This window comes from Carassius gibelio, chromosome A18 (genome assembly GCF_023724105.1).
Source record: "Carassius gibelio isolate Cgi1373 ecotype wild population from Czech Republic chromosome A18, carGib1.2-hapl.c, whole genome shotgun sequence".
Classification (NCBI taxonomy): domain Eukaryota; kingdom Metazoa; phylum Chordata; class Actinopteri; order Cypriniformes; family Cyprinidae; genus Carassius; species Carassius gibelio.
In genome coordinates, this window is record NC_068388.1 from 2,087,636 (window position 1) to 2,108,284 (window position 20,649).

Sequence of the window (20,649 nt, forward strand, 5' to 3'; positions counted from 1 at the left end):
AGCCCTTAAGATAATATATTATTATAATGCATCATTTTATTTTATTTTGCTTTAGTTATAAACATAAAATGTTTTCTTTTATAAAGGGCTTATATATTTCAAAAATAAAAATAAAATAAAATAAAATGCATAAAAATTTGCTTGTTTGACAAATTTGACGTTTGCTTGTTTGCTTTAATTTTTTCCCCCTAAAATGTTTTAATACCAACTGTTTTTTTAAGGTCTCTCCAGCTTCTCCAGTTAATTTCAACACCCCTGCCCATGACTGCCCATGGAAGATTCAGGTAAAAAACAAACGCAAAATGAGGATTTATAAGGATGACTAGTGTTTTAATGAGTATTGAATGTATAAGACATTTAGAGGTCAACTGAGTTTTTCTTGGAGCTTCTTACCGCTCATTAGAATAAAAGGTGACAGTTCCCAAAAGACTCTGTGGCCTCACCATGATTCAAGATGAGGAGTCAGGCAGTGAAACTTCAATTTCATTTAATCTTGCAGGTCAATGGCGGTGCAAAGTTTAATACAAATAAGCCTGAGAGTGAGTGAGCATTAAGCGTGTGTGTTTGAGTAGGAAGAGCTGATTCTGTCCATTGACTTCTCCCAGCTTAAGGTCACCTTTTTTTAGAGATGCCTTCACACCTTGAGCACTTCGAGCGAGTGTATTGATCAGGTGTTAAAACGGTCTGTACGTCCCCTGACAAACCTCTGTTCAGGTCAGTACACACACATTCAGACTCGATGCACACACACACTCTAGAGGTGAAACAGCACTCAACGCACATTTTATAACTCATTCTGTGCTAAATCTTACTGCAATGTCATAAAACCTCACTGGATGTACAATGCAACAATAATATAAATATAATAATAAAACTATTATATTAAATGTTTTTTAATTTTTGTCTCGTTCTTCAGTACAAATGTTTAAACATTTCTAAATCAAGATGCATTTACTTGAGAAAGTAATACACACACACACACACACACACATGTATTTATTATTTATTATTTGTCTGAAAAGCTGATCAAAATGAAGTGAGCTTTTGCTTAAAACAAGAAAATAGTGCCAGTGGGATCAGAAAAAATTATGGTTTTCTATTAAAATTAAGTTCGTTTTCTGAATCTGATTTATTCAGTAAAGAAAGACTTTATATCTTAACTAATTTTGTTGTTCAAGAAAATTTATATTTAATGTTAAGATAATTGTACCGGAAAACAAGACAAATTAACTTAAAAAAAAAAAAAAAAAAAAAAAAATTGTTGTAGTGTACAGTACAATTTAAAAGGCTGAGATCAGTAAGAATGTATACTTTTATTCAGCAAAAGTAAAGACATTTATAAAGTTACTAACATAAATTATAAATTATTTTTTGATAATAATCAGAAATGTTTCTTGAGCAGAAAATCAGCATATTTTCATGATTTCTGAAGATCATGTGACACTGAAGACTGGAGGAATGATGCTGAAAATACAGCGGAGCATCACAGAAATAAATTACATTTTACATTATATTTACCTAGAAAACAGTTAATTTAATTTGTATTAATATTTCACTATTTGTGTATTTTTGATCAAATAAATGCAGCCTTGGTAAACATGAGAGACTTCTTTAAAAATAAATATTCCTTCTATTTAAAACATGCAATTATACTCATTATTTACATGTTGAGTGGCTTCTTCATCACTTAGAAACAATAATTTGAGTTGACTCTCTTGTGCACGAAGAGTAGAGTGCTTTAAAACTCACTTAAAACATGAGTTTTAAGGCAGTTGCATATATTTGTTTAAGCCATAGACCGCAATGCAGTTGACTGGGTTTAGAAACAGAAAAAAATCTACAATCTGAGGCACACCTTTGCATCCAGAGGCTTGATTATTAAACTAGTTCCTTCTCAATGCCATTCACTTAAAGGAACAGTTCATGCAAAAAAGAAAAAAAGAAAAAAAAAAACAAGTTTCAGTATGCTGTGATTTTTTGCAACCGCTTATTTTGTATAATGATAAACGAATAAAAAAAACATCTAAAACGTTCTGCTAACATTCCCATAAAGTTATTTACATTCATATTCATTCATTTGGCAGATGCTTTTATCCAAAGTGACTTGTGGAAATTTTATTTCTGAATCTTTTCATCTGATTGCATGAAGGTTATGCGAAGGTTATAATTTTATAATGTAAACATTACGAGAACGTTAAGTTTGAATGTTCTCCGAACTTCACACACCATACAAACCTCACACATGAGTGTCTGCATACATGACGCAGGTCAATAAAATCAAAGTCAAATCTAATCTGACTCTATTGCATGCACTTCAACTGAAAAAAGGAGGTGGCAAATATGCCTCAAATCATCACTTAAACCTGATGCATACTCAAGAAAAATGTGTATGTTTAAGTTGCATGAAATTGCTCATAAATGCTCGAGTTTCTGCATGCATCACATCGCCCTCCAGAGGCCTGGAGTGGAACTGAAAGCAACGTGTATTTAATCACAGAACAAAATCCATAGACTGTATATGATATCGCAGTTTTGAGTCTCTTTTGAACATAGTGAAAATAGCAACATTTAAAAAATATACGGTAGATGAACATCCAATTAAAATGTTTCCGAAAAAAAAGATTATTATTAAAGACCAGATAACTTTGAACAAACGTTCTGAGAATGTTCCATATTAGCTGGGAAGCTTTTGAACTACTTTTTTTGGGGGGGAGCTATAACAACACTTTTATTTTATGGCTGAAGTATATCTTGAAAAAGAAAGTGAAAACCTTTTCATTAGTGTAGATTAGAAAAGTGAGTCTTCACCTTGAGTTTGGAGAGCTGACCGAGGTCCTTGGCAGCACTGAAAATCATCTGAGCCCCTTGCTGTTAAACAAAAGCACAGAACAAAGAGTTGAAATGTAACTCACTACTCTGGAAATGAAGTTTGTTTAGAGTATTTGACAGTCGAGTTTATGAATGCTGATTCAGCTCATTAAGAAGATGGACAGGAAGCTCATGAAGGAACATTATTTTGGTTCGTGTCACTTACTGGAATATTATTTCCAAAATCAAAGAGGGCCATTGTGCCAACATTCAATTTAATTTCATTGCTATAAAATAAAATATAAAAATGTAAGCACTATATTAAATATTACATATTTTTTTGCACTAAAATATATAAGGTCTCCATGAAATATTTTACTTTATATCTACAAATTAAATATAATAATCCCAATATTAAATATTTAATAAAATTTTGCCTATAAAGCAAATTATATAGGCCCTCCATTTAATATTGTATTTTAATTATATATATATATATATATATATATATATATATAGTCTATTAAAAAAATTATAATCAATGCAGAATTTTATTTTATTTTAGCAATTAGGTAAAATATATAAGTCCTACATTAAATATTCAGGTCCTCCATTAAAAATATTTTATTTTAATTTAGCTATAAGTAAAACATATAAGTTAAATAAGTTAAATTAAATATAAGCTATAAAGTGAAATATACAGACCATACATAAAATATTATATTTAATATTATATTTAATGAATATTATATTTTATTTAATACATTAAATATTACATTAGTAATATATTAATATATAAGCCCATCAAAAAAATTAAAAAAAATAAAATAAAAATAAAATAAAATATTAAACCTGTGTAAAGTAATAATGATAATTCTTTGTAGATCCCTTAACCGCTAAACAAGTTTTCAAACGTAAAACACGTCTCTTTCTATCCTCAGATGAAACGCTATGACGGTCTCTTCATTCATATTTCCAGGAGCAGATGCAGTGTGTGTGTGTGTGTCTGTGTGTGTGTGTTTGGCTGACAGACGTGTTACACTCACTGTCTGGTCTGAGAGGGGCGGAAGAACAATCTGTCGCTCGATGGTGTTGAGCACAATCTTCCACAGCTCCTTCAGGACCCGTTTGAGAACAGTCTTCTCACAGATCTTGGCAAACAGAATTAGGCTGGAGAGAAAAAAGAGGGATGGAGTGAAAGACAGAAATGCAACTGGTGTTTAAACAGATGTAGCTCTGTATTTCTTACTTCTTGTCCAGCAGGTCCATGAGGGGTCTCAGGACAGTCTCTGCGTCCATGGCTGCGTTACTCTTGTTCCCTGCGTTTCCTTTCATCTGCATCAGCTCCTGGTTCATTTGTTTGACACAGTCCTCAATGACCGACTTAAAACTGCAGATAAGACATATTAAACTTAAGTTTCTAATCTAATCTGTGTGTCTATGTATTTTTAATCACAGAAGGCAACATGAACAGAAACATTTACAGAAAATGAATCCTATTTACTTGATAAATGTTGCAGGTAAATCTTATTTCAGGTGTACAAAGTATACAAGACCTTCATTAAACCTTTTATTTTAACTGCAAATAAAATAAAATATAAAGATCCCCTATCATTTTTTAAAATTTGCTTTATTTTATGAATTCTAAGAAATTCAAATATTTAAATAATTAACTAACTAAAATAAAAACCTGTGATTTTTATTATTTAAGCTAATCTGTCTTTAACTATAAAATAAAACATATAGGTCCTCAAAAATATTTGTGTTTTATTTTATAAATTATAAATAAAATAAAATAATTAAAAAGTAATTGAAAAAAATAAATCTAATCTATTGTAATAAAATAAAATAATTAAAAAGTATTAAAAAAAGTATTATAAATTATATGTTGTAGGTATAATTTATTTATTATAATTTATATATTTATAATTTAAAACATCTGTATATTACTTTATAAATTATTATGCATTAAAATAAATAAAATAATAAATAAAATCAATTAAATACATTCAACATAAAATAACATTTGATCTAATTTGCATGTCTGTTTTTTTTAATCACAGAGAGCAACATGTGACGTGTCTTATTGTAAATGATTCTTCAGTGAGTATTATTATTTTTCTTTAACTCTCTTCACCTGAAATCTGTGAATCAATAATACCCACAGCATCCAATCAAATATGTGTAACGATAACATTTAATTTGTGTGACACATGTCTTCTCTTGACTCCATTATAATCATATTTACTCGGCTTCAACAGCTCATACGTCACCTGGAGCCGAAGACGCCGCTGAGCTCGTCCAGCACAGTATTGAGTTTATTCTGCAGCTCTTTCAGCAGTTCACTGGCCTCTGCGTCCAGCTGGAAGACACACACAGTCACATGACACACACCACAGGAACAGGAAGTGTGGAAGATCCAGCATTAACATCACATGCCTCTGTATGATAAACTGCTCTGTAATAGCAACTGATTATCCTAAAATTCATTTATTAGTCATATCCAGGGTCCAAAAGCAAAACTCAGCAAGGCAGCATATATGAGAGCAATATATCCATATACGTAGAAAGGTTTCACAGAATAAAACAGAGCAAATAAAGAATAATGACATAAATAAAAACAGTATTCTTCCACCAAACAATATAGATCCTCAGAAACAGTTGTGGTTGCAACAAAAGTGGTTGCCGAGCAACACACAGAAGTAAACAAAGGTGTGTTACATTGTAGAGTGATTTAGAACAGCTTTGAATGCGGCTCAACCAATCAGAATCAAGGACCAGAACTCTCCCTTTTATATTGTGAATAAAACTTCACTTTGAGTAATTAGAGCAGTTATTGGCCATTTATTCGCTATTAAAAAACATGAAATGGTGTTAAAACATGAAAGGTTAATTAAACAGATACATAATCCCTAAGGGTTGAGTTACTACAATCAATCAATCAATCAATCAATCAAATCAATTACATTTAGTCATTTAGCAGACGCTTTTATCCAATGCGACTTACAAATGAGGACAATGGAAGCAATCAAAAACAAATCAATCAATCAATATTTATTATATACATGCCATAATATTAATATTTATATTAACATCATATTTTGTAAATCTGTGAAATACATATATATCTATTATTTATTTGTAATAAAACATAATGCAAAATACATGTTTATAACCTGTAGACATAAAAAGTTGATTTTGGCCCCTGCTTGTATGATTTGTGTTTTTAACACAGAGGAACCGTCTGACAGCTTTGTTTCTATGCCATGGTTTGCTGATTTTCTCTGCCGTTGAACAGTGATCTTTCAGTCAAGCGTGTCGAGCCGCTGAAAGATCTGGACGGAGGAATCGCTTGACTAATGATGACTGCAAATTCAATACAAGCCTCCCGTCACATCTGAGGTACGAGAGCAGACGAGCCAATGAGACGCAGCTGTTTGGCGTGTCTGCATCACAATTGTGGCTTTTACCCATGATGCACACTGGATTTTTAACCGTGAAGCTCCGCTCTATCTTTGGTTTGACTGTTTTTATCAAAGTCTAGAGAGAAACAATGCTCAATATTTGCAGATTCTTCTTCAAGAGATACATAGTAAACAGATACACAATATGAATAGCTACAATATAAAAGCAAATTAAATAAATAATAAATAAATAAATAATGAAAAAAAAACATATTATATTATATAAAATTATCATAAAAAACTGATTAAAATAAAGAATATTTGCAAAATACATACATATATATATGTATATAGCTTTTTAATTTAAATTACATATAAATTATTTATATTATAGCATTAAATAATAGTATGCAAATGCAAATTATTTGTATTTATTCATGTTATCATTTGTTGCATTGCTAAATAAAAACTAAAACATATGCATGCATTATGGTAATGATATATATATATATATATTTTTTTTTTTAGATTATATATATTCATTTTTTTTCTTCTTCAATTCGGTTATAAGAATTTAGTGTGTGGAAAAATACAGTTTATCCTTTTTTAATTTTTATTTTGAAATATGACCAGTAAAATACTGTCACCAGATACGTTTTTGTGAGATTTGGGACAGAAAGAAGAGTGACCCTACAAAAAAAATAAAATTATATATATATATATATATATATATATATATATATATATATATATATATATATATATATATATATATATATATATATATATATATATATGTCTTGGGTTTTTAGATGAAAATCTGAGCGAGGATTTAAAAGTATCTGAGCTCAGGGAGGTCTCATAGCGGGAACAATAATTAGTGATGGATTTGTGCTAAATAATGGTCTAAACCCACTTTAAGAAGTGAAATATTACCATTGGTAAGTTACAACTAAATTCATTATATTCTAATTAGACTCAATTAGTGAATCATGATGTAAAATTGTACAAAAGATTACTCCAGTATACCGCACCCATGGTCTACATCACATCAGTAATTAGCAGATAACGGGTGATCCGTGTGTTCGCGGCGGTTATTCCCCACATCAGCCTGGAGCCTGGAGACGGACAAAGCGTGAATGCTAGCGCTAGCGTAGCTAACTTTGACTCCCCCAATTAATTTTTCTTGGACAGTTTGGGATCTTTTATTTATAAATCCATGATAGCAGTCCACTGTAATTACATTTTTCTTTCAGTTGGCTAATTGCTTTGGGAACAGTGGCACTGCCAGAGCAGGGTTATATTTGGAGCATTTGGCTTTCACTTCCTCTGGGTTTCATGAAGAAAGCAGAATCCATAAATTAGTCACTTTCAAACAGCTGGACTCTTTTTAAAGCACTGTCCATTTCTACAGAGGTAAGATATGTAACCTTGATCTGACAGACCAATGATCTGCCTCTATCTTTTATTTGAAGCATGTTATAGCCGGACAAAAGCTACACAGTGATTTCAGCACATTCTGAACGGTATATGCTTTTCTGCCAGCAGGGAGGATTTTGATTAAAGCAAAGTGAAAAACAAAAACAAAATACAACAACTGGGAGAGTCTGCGAACAGAGCAAGCTAAAGATCAGAACCAATCTAAAACTTTCCAAACTCTGGTATCCTAAATATCCACAAACACTGTACATGATTAAAAAGCAAGTTCAGGCAAACACAGCTGTGCTGGCCGTTGGTGAAGGCCTAGTTCAGCAAAAAATGAAAATCTGGTCATCATTTCCTCACCCTTATGTCATTCTAAACCTGTCACTTTCTCTTTTTTTTTTGCTCAATAAAACACAAAAGAAGCTCAAAATATGTTCATGCTGCTGTTTCCCCAAAAAACTAATGCAATGCATTGCAAAAGATGAATTAAAATGTTTTGATGCTCCAAAAAATCATATGTGGAATTAAATTTACATGCACAGGTCACATGCACTATGATGCTGTTTCGTCATTTTTGGAGCGTATTGATTATTAAATTAGATTGCATTGGAAGAATAATCTCTCTTGTTTTCTCTTTGTGTTCCACATAAAAAAAAATAAAGACACAAACAAATAATTATTTAAGGGTAAATTTAAGATTTGCTTATCTGAATTTCATATAAAAATCCATTTGGATTACAGTGTTTTAACAAACGCATTAACATATGTGACAAATTTGATGCATGTTTGTCAGTCACGCATCAAAGAAATGGGTCCGACTTCTGACAGAACTAATAAACTGAATCTGTTTAGTACACTGTAAAAAATTTCTTGTTGTTTTTACAAAAACTTTTTGGCAGCTGTGGTTGCCAGAATAATTTTGTAAAAATACAGAAAACTGTAAACACATTTACGTCAAAAACTGTTAATTTTACAATATGAAGCTGTAATTTACAAACAAGAAAATGTGAATATAAACCAGTAAATTCAACAACACACAAAATTAAATCTGTTTTGTACCTTGAAAATACTGACAACCACCATAATAATAAAGATGGTACTGTATAAGAGAAAGCCACATGAAGTATCAAAGCTCATCACAAGTAGCTTCACCACAAGCAGAAGTAGATATTAACATATAGAAGGTGCACATTTATGGAAACACAAAACACCATCATGGTAACACACGTGATACTTAAATAATGCAAAAAACTTTCATTAAGCAACAGAAGATGTAACATAAAGCTCAAATGTACATAACTGATAACAAGAACTATTTAAAAACATGATTATTTAAACAAAATACTTTCAAACGTGGAGTGTCACGCAGGGAATTCTGGGAATATCAGTTTACAGTTTTAGACTGTAAATTATACATTGATTTGTTCTTTTTTTACTTCTAAAAGCTGTATAATTAACAGAATTTTACTGTAAATTTACATTAAATGCTTTGTTAGATCTTTTACAGTTTTTCCCTGTATATAGTACGGGAACTTACTGTTAACCTATTATCAGTTTTTTTCCGTAGCGTTTTTACAAAATTTTACAGTTAAAATTACACTTATTTTTTACAGTGTAAACAATAATCAATAAATCCTTTTTTTTATTATTCTCATATATTTTAACTGAATACAGCTTTATCCACAACTAGCCATTTTTGAATCAAGGTCATAATTTTGTACTGACAAATATGTATCACATAAAAAAAAAAAAAAAATAGCCCAAATATTTTTTAAATGTGAAATATATTTAGATTTAATCATTCATTATATACTAATATATATTTCAAGGGCAAGAATATACTTTTACAATGTAGATGGATTAGCTCACCAGACATCAAAACTAGATTTAATATTTAATATTACTAACCATTTAATGATTTGATAATATTTCATTTGTTATATAAGGTAATCTTGATTTTTTGGGAAAGTATGTTCTTTGCTGATTTTGATTCAAACATGTTGCATGTTTGCAACATATAGATAACACATAGTTTTTCTTCAAATGTGACATGCAAATATATTTTCATATGGAGGGCAAAATATATGTTTAAATGTTTTGGAAAAAATGTATTTACATTTATATATATATATACACACACACTTTATACACACACATTTTATATGTAATTCCAATACATAAGTATTAAATATTAAATTTAGGGCTAAATATTATTTTTCAGTGCATTACGGTTAATAAATAATGACCAGTGTTCATTTTTGGCTGAACGTTCCCTTTATAATTGAGTATTAGCAGCCTCAGTTATTGAAGATAATCATTTTTGTGAGGTTTCATGCCAGGTGCAGCATGCTCTTGAGGGGGCGGGACAGGAAGTACGAGAGACAGGAAGTGAGGTGTTTCAATGGGTGTGAGATTGCTCGTGCTGTTCAAACGTAGCTAGTTAAACCGGTCAACCGGGATGAATCGGGACCGTGCACTATAGCCAGAATTCACAACCATAGAGCAGTGTCATCATTTACTGCCATTTAATGTTGCTCCAAACAAAAAGACAGAGAATCTTTAGTTTAGAACGACATGAGGATGAGTAAATGATGACAGAATTCTGGCTGTAGAGCAGCGGTGTATAGAGATGTTAGAGGAAACCTGTTCACACACCTTGCAGAAGACCACAGTCCCTTCCTCCTGGTGCAAGAGCCCAGAGGAGACGGGGACGACAAGAAACAAGGACATTGTCATAGTTGGAGAGAACAGAGAGGAGAATCACAACACGCATGCACAATTCACACGGGATGTTTAGTTGCGTTCACATCATGCAGAATTCCGTAATTATGAGGCGACTCTAAGATTCTACTCTGAACTCATGGAATCATTTGGAATCTTTTGTTTCTATGGCAACACTGGATGTCGAATGGATTCATGCATGTGTGGCTCAGCTTGAATAGGTTTGGGGGAAGTTTTTTTTTTTTAATTTTACTTAATGAAATTATTTTCATGGTCTTCTTAAAGAAATAGCTCATCCCAAAAATTTAATTTGCTAAAATTTCACACGCCCTCAAGGCTACCAAGGCGTAGATGAGTTTGCTTCTTCATCAGATTTGGAGAAATGTAGCATTGCATCATTTGCTCACCAATGAATGCTCTGCAGTGAATGGGTGCCGTCAGAATGAGAGTCTAAACAGCTGATAAAAACATCACAATAATCCACACCGCACCACTCCATCAGTTAATGTCTTGAGAAGAGAAAAACTGCGTGTTAGGAAGAAACAGGTCCATTAATCTCAAAATAATCTGCTCCATAATAACGCTTCCTCCTGTGAAATGTTAACTCATCTGAATCAGGAGAGAAATCTGCTCAGATCAAGCACCGTTTTCTCTAAACATGTATGTTAGTGTGTGAATATGATTTTGATGTCAGAGACAACAGAAGATGGACTTTTTCATTAAAGGAAGCGTTATTATGGATTATGGAGTCATATTTTAGCCAGAAACAACGGCTTGAAGTCAAAAACAGTTTTTTGTCATCTCCAGATGTTAACTGATGGACTGGAGTGATGTGGATTATTGTGATGTTTTTATCATCTGTTTGGACTCTCATTCTGACGGCACCCATCCACTGCAGAGACACTGATGCAATGCTACATTTCTCCAGATCTGATGAAGAAACATATTCATATACACCTTGGTTGGCCTGAGGGTGAGTACAATTTATCAAATTTTAATTTTGGTGTGAACTATTCCTTTAATGGTTACTGAATAGTTCTTTTGAAAAGATTCAAATACATGTCTCAAATCATATCAGTATGATTAAATTTAATGATTCATTACTGATTCATTACTTTTGGCAAACTTAAATTATAAATAAAAATGTAATAAAATGTAATAATAAAAATAAAAACATAAGTAGTTAGTTAAAAACATCAGTTTGTGCTGATGAAGGAAACTAACCAGATGTAACTTCTGAAGCCTGATGCCAAGTGGAAGAAGCTGGAACTCGATGGACCTTCTAGTTGCAAATACTCAGACTCATAATTACGGTAATTCAGACATTAATGAACGCAGCTTTACAGCAAGGGATGTTCACCAGCTTCGCTCACACTGACAGTTAGTGGGAAAACTTTGTTGTGGAGTCTTGCATTATCATTGATTAGTTTACTGACCTGCTTTCCTCCCATGGACTCGAACATCTTCTCCAGCTGAACTCGGAGCTGCTGGATGTTGTTCAATAGGATGCATGGCTGTCAGGAGAAGAAAGATAGACAAGATATTTCATGACTGATCGATTGTACTGCTTTCCAGATACATTTAGTCTTCAAAACCCTCCGCCTGGGTAATAAAAGGAGATGTTTGTACTAGAAGACTTCTGTGAATATATACACAGGGCATCGATTCGTCCCGATGCTGATCGTTGATTTTGCACATCTTATTTTCATCAGTGGCAGTAAATCTGAATTTCATTACATAAAAATCCATGACTCTGCCTCTGACTGACAAATGAACACAGCTGAGTTTTATTTAAACACTCATTTCCTTTTGAAAAAACATGAAATTAATGCACAGTGACAATATCCTTAAAGCATCATGTTTCCATATATACGATAATATTTAAACTCAGTTGTATTTTGTTACACTGTAATAGTAATTATAATAGTCAATAGTTGTAGTCATAATAGTATATAATGTATTTAGCAGGTTGCCCTAATGCACAATTTAATACATTAGAATTATAATGCATTGCATGTTTTAATTATAAATCATTAATATATAACAAAAATGTCCATGCATTTCACGTTAAAATATTGTACAAATAATATTTAAAAGAAAATAGTAATACTATATATATATATATATATATATATATATATATATATATATATATATATATATATATATATATATAGAGTTATTATTATTATTATTAATATGATTCTGGGGAAAACAAATGAAATGAATGCATTAGAATGTACAGTATGAATATCTAATTAAACTATTATCACGATTGCATTAAGACTATCTACCAAATATATTAAAAGCACATTAGTTTTAATGCATAAAATTACATCTGCAATTGCAAATGTTTTAAAAACATCAAACTCAAGAACCGGGTTGATGATGAACTATTTTTTAAGATGACCTTCAGACTCAGTGTGACTAGCGTTAAATGAGCAAAGCCAATGACCTCCAGGTGAGACGCAATGCACTTTGGGTAAAAGGTGTCTGTTACAGTAAATGTCAAATAAGCAGATTTGTGTTGACACACAGATGATCCAGCGGTCCAAACGCTCTCGTATAAGCGCTCCAGGAGATAATTGGATGGGTAGGAGTGCGTAATTAGCACAGAAGTCCATAAGCTAATTAAAACGGGCTTTTACTGTCTGCACCGCCACACTTCCTAAAGGTCACATGTCAGCCGTGTGACAAATAGGTGTGAAACTCTAAACCGAAAATACGAAGCCGTCGCTCTAATTGAAACGAGGGAACATCGTCTCTCTGACAAGAGCTGGTGATTTCACACACTCGTAAATTTAATTCAAGACGATGTATATAAACTCCGGTGGTGAGCTGATTTATGTGCATCGGTGCGTTTAAAGATCTGGATATTCTTAGGATGAACCGAGCTGTCAATTAAGCGATGGATGAGCCCCGAGGAGCAGCTCCATCCTCCAAAACCGAACAGAGATATGTCTTTAATTACAGGCCGCGTGATTGTCTCTCTGTGGTCCTGTCACGGCACTTAAAAGATACATCTGTCTTTCTTCCCAGCACAGACGTCCTGTGTGTCAAGCTTTTATATTCATTACAGGAAGACACAGTGGAAATTCGAGGTAGAACAAAAGCAGCTCTGAGTTAGCACCGCAAACGCTGTCATTATACACAAAGAACAGAAAGTTGAAAGCACAGAGGAAGGAGACGAGGACGCGAGAAGGTCTCGCACTTTATTTGTTGGAAACTGATGGAAGCGTCTGCCAGCCGACCAATCAAAGTCGACTTTAATGTCTCACTATGGTCTCCAAAGCAATGTCCCCGGTATAATCTGATCAAGCCATGTTCGGACACTCAAAGGGTCATGCCTTTAAAGCACGCTGATGTTTCATGACAAAGCAGTTTTGAAAGCCTATGTGTGTGTGTGTGTGTGTGTGTAAACCTTCTGCTTATAGACCCACCACTTTCTCCTTGTTCAGATGGTTGCTGAAGTCTTTAGAGATGATCACCGCATACTGGAGGAGAACTTTATTTATGGTCTGGAAAGAGAATAAAATGTAGGTTATTATATATATACAAAAGAAAACTGTAGTTTTACTTCATGAAAGAAATACAGTAAAAAGGTTAAATATTATTGCAATTTAAAATACATGATTTCTGTGCGGATGTTGTAAAATGTAATTTATTTCTGTGATGTGCAGCTGTATTTTCCGCATCATGATCTTCAGAAATCCTTCTAATATGATGATTTACTGCTTGAGACACATTTCTAATTATTACCATATTTTTTTGCATTTTAATATTTTATTGCTTCATATTTTTGTGTAAAAAGTTTAAAAGAACAGCATTTATTAAAAAATAAAATAAAATAAATAAATATGTTAATAAGTAAATGAGGGCTGTAATAATGTCTCATTTTTATTAAATTTTTAATAAGGCCATTTTTAATAGATTTCTCGTGTTAAGTTTGCATGAAGTAATCAATGCCTCCTACAATACCCTTTACCCATAATCCTTTGGGAGGAGAGCTACTGTCAACGCCTCTCTCTCTCTAAACTTCGAAGTTCATTTGCATTCAACACTAGGAAAATATATTATCCGGCCTTAAATCTCTATTAAAATCTGCCATGTGTTTAAGAGATATGATCGCCATATTTATAAATAGATGTGTTCATTTGTGGTCTGCTTATAAGGTGTGTAAAACGCTGTAAATAGTTAGTAAACACTTGCACCTGATGATTTAAATGAATTCCTTAAAGTATATTAAAAACACTTTCTAATATTCAGATACACCTCTAAGCCATGGTTTATAGTCAGTAAGATATTTTCAAGAAATTAATACTTTTATTCATATTACGTTGCTTAAAAGTAACAGTAAAGACACATATAATCTTACAAAAGATTTCTATTTCAAACAAATGCAGTTCTTTTCAACTTTCTAGGAATTTGAATAAATGCATCACAGTTATCACAAAGTTGTTTTTTGTTTTCAACATTGATAATAATCAGATATGTTTCTCGAGCAGGAAATTAACGTATTAGAATGATTTTTGAAGATCATGTGACTCTGAAGACTGGAGGAATGATGCTGCAAATTCACAGGAATAAATTACATTTTAACATATATTACCATAGAAAACCGATGTTTCCAATTGAAATAATTTTTGCATTTTTGATCAAATAAATTCAGCATTTGTGAACATATTTAAAACAACGCTCTACTTGTTTGATAATCCTGACCTTTTTTGGCGATACCACTCATACTTGACATTTGAATAAAAGCATGCATTTTTCTGTTTCAAAGCTCTTCTCCATCATTTGTTCATATTTTTATGCTCTCGGCTGCATGGCAACCGTACGACACCCTACAGTTAGAGTAATAATGCTTGTTCGGAAGAAACATTTATTGTGATTATTACTGTTAATACATGCAATTCTTTGGTCTCTTCTTTTATTATTCTGCCACTCACTGTGAGTTGCACAGTTTTTACACATCTTTTATTCTTCTTTGCATGGTTAAATCACCAGTGCACAGCATCATCCTTTCTATTCTGATTCTGTCTTACCTTTGCAAACCTGCGCATGAAGTGAGCGAGAGCTTGAGGGTTGGGACACTCCAGCTTCTTGATGATCTCAAAGCTTTGGTTGAGCTGCGTGAACACATCCACCACCGAGCAGGAGAAGAGAGCGTGCTCTGACGTCTGCTGGAACTGCAATCAAAACACCACAAAGCATTAATGATCATGTCACAAGAGTTGTCTCATTGTATGTTTTCCATAATTTCAGCATGTGCTACATACTGGAAAAAAAGGATCAAGTAAAGTTTTACAGCTTGATTCCAGGTTTCCATTAAGTTCTAGGATGGTGCTTCACTTTGCAAGTGTGATCCCAGAATGGCTTCATTTTTTCCTTTGTTTATAGAATATTTAACCCAAAAATGAAATGAAATTCACTTTAATGTCATGTAATGCAATGTAATAATTTTTATTGCTTTTGATGCTATTTTACATGTATATGTTCAAAAATTTGAGTTCAGTAAGATTTTGTTTATTTCATTTATTGTTTTAATACTTTCAATTCAACAAGTCATTACATTGATCAAAAGTGACAGTAAAGACATTTATAATGTTACAAAATATTTTTATTAAATATATTTTATTTAGCTATTATTTTATAATAAGTGGCTGACTGTACATTACGACACTTGCTAAATAAATAAATATAAATATATATATATATATATATATATATATAGGATGCAAATGTTTATTATTATTTATTTATATGTATGGAATATGTATTGTATAATATTATAGAGGTCATTATATTATTATTAATTTAACAATATTTACAAATACATCCAATAAATTTTATTTTTTATTTTTAATATGTATATATAATATATTATATAATATTTATTACACAACTGTTCAAAAGATTGGCGTAATTTTATAATTTTATTATTATTATTATTTTGTATTTATTTTGAAAGACAGAAATTAATTATTTTATTCAAAATAACAAAACTATTAAAGAAAAGACATTTACAATGTTATGAATGGTATAGATATAAAACCTGAAAATACTGTTCTTTTAAAACTTTTTTCATCAAAGAATCCAGAAAAATAAAATGTATCATGGTTTCTACAAAAATATGAATCAGCAAAACTGTGTTCAACATTGATAATAATCAGAAATGTTTCTTGAGCAGCAAATCATCATATTATTCTGATTTCTGAAGATCATGTGACACTGAAGACTGGAGGAATGATGCTGAAAATACAGCATTGATGACTGCAATAAATGACACTTTAAAGCAGTTATTTTAAACCATAATAATCTTTCACATGATACTGGTTCTTGATAAGAAGCCCTGAAGCTCAGACGCTGCCAGGAAGCACTGAAGATGTTGTTCAGCAGCCAGCGCTGGTCTGATTCACAGCCGATGGGAATGCCTGCCAACATAACCTATGACACAATTAACCCACGCTTCTGCCCTTATTCCCCCGGCGCTTCTGCACGCAAACACAAGCTTAATAATCATCAGACAATTAACTGAAGGTGCTGCTCCATTAGCATCTTAATGTAGAGTTGAATCTCACAAGACTTGATCCCGAGTGCCGCTAAACATCTAAACACAGTTAGCAACCCGCTCCGCTCATGTCATCTCAGCACCAGCACTGCCTACAAAAACTATGAACGGTGTGCATCGACACGTCGTTTTTCTAGTAAAGCTGCTTTGACACAATCTGTATTGGTAAAAGTGCTATATAAGTAAAGGTGACTTGACTTGTTTTCACTGCTATGAAACACTGATCTACATCTGCTCATGTGCAATTATACTCTTCAGTGTTACAAACCACATATAATAACAGGGCTGCCCTTCACAGCATTGATTTGTGTTTTTCAGGTGAACGCAATTAGCAAATGAAACTAATCTGGCCGGTGATTTGTATTCGTCAGCGAGGGGAACATTGAGCAGTGTGTTTCTGTGCTGCTGTATAATAACATCAGCTCATATTCACATCAGTCCAAGTGTTTGTTCGGTTATTTCACGAACACTTGTCAGCCTAACGCCTTCAGTTTAACAGTTTATCCTCATCGTGTCGGTCACGGTGCTGTGAGGAAAACACATTGCACATGCACTTATCTATAAATTCAGAGAGCAAAAGTCATTAAAGAATATTAAAATATATCTAATATTCCTCTAAAGAAAGAGCTTATTGAAACTGGAATGGTTATAAACCTGTTTAAATGCTTATATGCTCTGCCTGTTTAAAATGGCTTTCAAACATCTTATTATCTTTGTTTTCTTTCAATTAGCACAATTTTTGTATTTCTTTATCTGATGGATACTAGGTCTCACTGATCCAAGCTTATGCACCGACGTTTTTAGGGGGAAAAAAAACACTATTTGCCTATAATTTTGGCAACTTTCACTCAAACACATTATGGTTCGTCGGTAGCGATTTAAAAACCTCAGAATGGCTTCATTTGTTTTTTATTGTTTACAGAATATGTCACCAAAATACTGTCATTTTTATTTCACCCAAACAATTTTTATGACATTTTTGATGCTCTTTCTCATGTACCGTTTAAAACATTGAGTTCTTAATTTATTACTTTTATTATTATTACAGTGTATTATTATTTATTTATTATTCGTAGTAATGATTTGATCAAAAACTACTTTTATTTAATTCATAACACTTTACAGTAAGGTTTTATTTGTTAGCATAAGCTATATATGTTCTAAAGCATTTATTAATTTTTGTAAATGTTAATTTAAAACATTTACTAATGCATTATTAAAGTACCTGAGCTGACACGAATTAACAATGAACAACTGTACAAACGGTTACAAAGATTAATAAATGCTGTAACAAATGCATTGCTCATTGTTGGTGAATGTTAGTTAATGGATTAAACAACATTAAGTAATGGGAGCTTATTGTAAAGTGTTCCCATTTAATACATTTAATTTATTAAGGCATTACATTGATCAAAAGTGACAGTAAAGAGAGTTTGTTTAAATTAAATAGCGTTGCATAAGCTCAGATCAATGATCAATTAGTTCCTTAAAGAAACACAAATCCTGTGCTTATTGTTGGTTTATTAGAAGACAGGTGACATTTCCCATTAATATAATGCAGAATGAGAAGAATTAATACAGAAATATAGCATTTATTGTACATCCAAAATGAATCCTTTGCACTTTTTTTTGTTTTGTTTGGGCACTAAACAGTGTGTTTTGTTTTTGCTGGGATGTAAAAACGAGAGTAAGAAATAAACTCATCCACTGCATTAATTTCATCCTGACTGTCATAATTACAATTTTAAAACTCATAAGTAGCAACTACGCAGGAGCTGTTCATAAAAGCATCATGAAGTCAGAAGAGAAATGCAGGATTTAGTGTTAATGTGACGTTTAGATGGTAACTGCGGCGTTAGACTGTTTAACAATTTACGAATGCAAAGCTCTACTGAAGCAAAGTAACAATGCGGAAAACTCACCCCATCTTTTTTATCTCTCTCCAGAGCTCCGTTGAGGAAATCCATCGATACGTCTTCATTTTCAGCCAACCACTGGATAACAAACGGCTCGAACCACCTGCAGAGAGAGAAGACAACACAACACAACACAACACAACGCAGTCAAAGAGAGGCTTCAGATCCAACGACACAGGCTCGAACTGCAGGAAAGAGACCATCACGGGTTGTTCTGCTCTTTAGATATGACTCAGGTCCATCCTTTGGATTTTTTTCACTCTATTTTATGATTCAGAGACGAATTATGTGCAAAAGTTTAGTGCTTAGTGTTTCAAGGTTCTGAATGATCCAGGGTTATTATCATTATCTAGTAATTATTCATTCATTCATTAATTCATTCAATACACATTAATCAGATGCATACTGCATGTTTTTATTTATGCTCTAATGCATATTGCCTGATATACATTACTTCATCAGAACCCTATTTAATTTAATTTAATTTAATTTAATTTAATTTAATTTAATTTAATTTAATTTAATTTAATTTAATCTTCTGTTACTTCTTTACTTTATAATGCAAAATAAATAATATTTATTTTTATATTGAAGAACTAACAATAACTAATTGTAAAAATATAAAAATTAATATAAAACAGCACAAAAAGCACATACAATTAATATATATAAATATATATAAATAATATTATAAATATATATAAATTATATATATATATATATATATATATATATATATATATATATATATATATATATATATATATATATATATATATATATATATATATATATATATATATATATATATATATATCACTGTTTATTCAAATAAATACAATTTACTGTTAGAGATAAAGTGGAACAGATTATACAGGATATTTAAAACTTTTAGCAATAGTATAAACATTTTCTGAAAACATAAGGCAAACAAGCATCTGCTCTGTCGAGTCACTGAACATCGTAACAGACCAGCAGAAATGAGACAAGCATATTTTTAAATGAAGTGAAGCGTAGTAGAAGGCCGGTGGCAGACAGAATCACACTAATAGCTCTGCTAATGTAATGAACCTCGGCTTGCTGTTTACTCAGATCTGCACAGATACCAGCAGCTCACTGTTATTGACAGTAATAAGGGAATTAATATGATGGCATTTAGCTTACCATCTTAAATATTGACCTGTTTCCTAACCACACATTCACAGATAAACCCTGATTGCTCAGGAACACTGCAGAGAGATCAGTCTGACATCTAGGAGGTATTTTCTCATTTGCAACATGTCCCTGGATGTCAGGACGACATTTAGCAGATGTTCTTGCCGACATTTATTGGCTTAAATGTTTATGTATTTGTTTTTCGGAATTTTGTCATGTGATTGTTCACAAGTATGACATTTAAACTGCAATGTTATCACAGACATCTCATCAGCATAGGCATGCTTTCTAAAGAGTTTACAGTGTGAAATTATGACAATGAGTTTAAGATAATGAGACTGTTACTAGTGTCTAGTTGCTAAAAAATAAAATAAAAAAAAATATGCCCAGAAAATAATTATTAACTAAAATGCAATATGCATCTGACAAAAAATATCAACCAAAAAAAAAAAAAAAAAAAAAAAAACAGATACAAATACAATATGCAACTGATTAAATTATGTATAACAGCGAATATGCATTTGATGAAAAATAAATAAATGAAAGCAATATGCATCTGATGAAGATTTAATTAATTAATTTAAAAATGCAATATGCATCTGGCTCAATTACGTATAACAGGCAATATGCATCTGAATGAATTAATGAA

General features: G+C 31.9%; 1 protein-coding gene across 2 annotated transcripts in view; it reads right to left on the reverse strand.

Annotated features, from left to right (window-relative positions):
* LOC127934750 (protein unc-13 homolog C-like) overlaps positions 1–20,649 on the reverse strand; it is a 130,011-nt gene that overhangs the window by 16,199 nt on the left and 93,163 nt on the right. The window contains exons 20-28 of one of the 2 annotated variants that reach the window (XM_052532322.1): positions 18,852–18,948; positions 15,404–15,547; positions 13,799–13,876; positions 11,795–11,872; positions 10,293–10,319; positions 5,082–5,170; positions 4,058–4,198; positions 3,855–3,978; positions 2,809–2,868 (exon numbers count right to left, since the gene is read on the reverse strand). In XM_052532322.1, coding sequence (XP_052388282.1) covers positions 2,809–2,868; positions 3,855–3,978; positions 4,058–4,198; positions 5,082–5,170; positions 10,293–10,319; positions 11,795–11,872; positions 13,799–13,876; positions 15,404–15,547; positions 18,852–18,948 — 838 coding nt within the window. The remainder of the gene's footprint in view (positions 1–2,808; positions 2,869–3,854; positions 3,979–4,057; positions 4,199–5,081; positions 5,171–10,292; positions 10,320–11,794; positions 11,873–13,798; positions 13,877–15,403; positions 15,548–18,851; positions 18,949–20,649) is intronic. The other variant, XM_052532323.1, reaches the window with a different exon arrangement.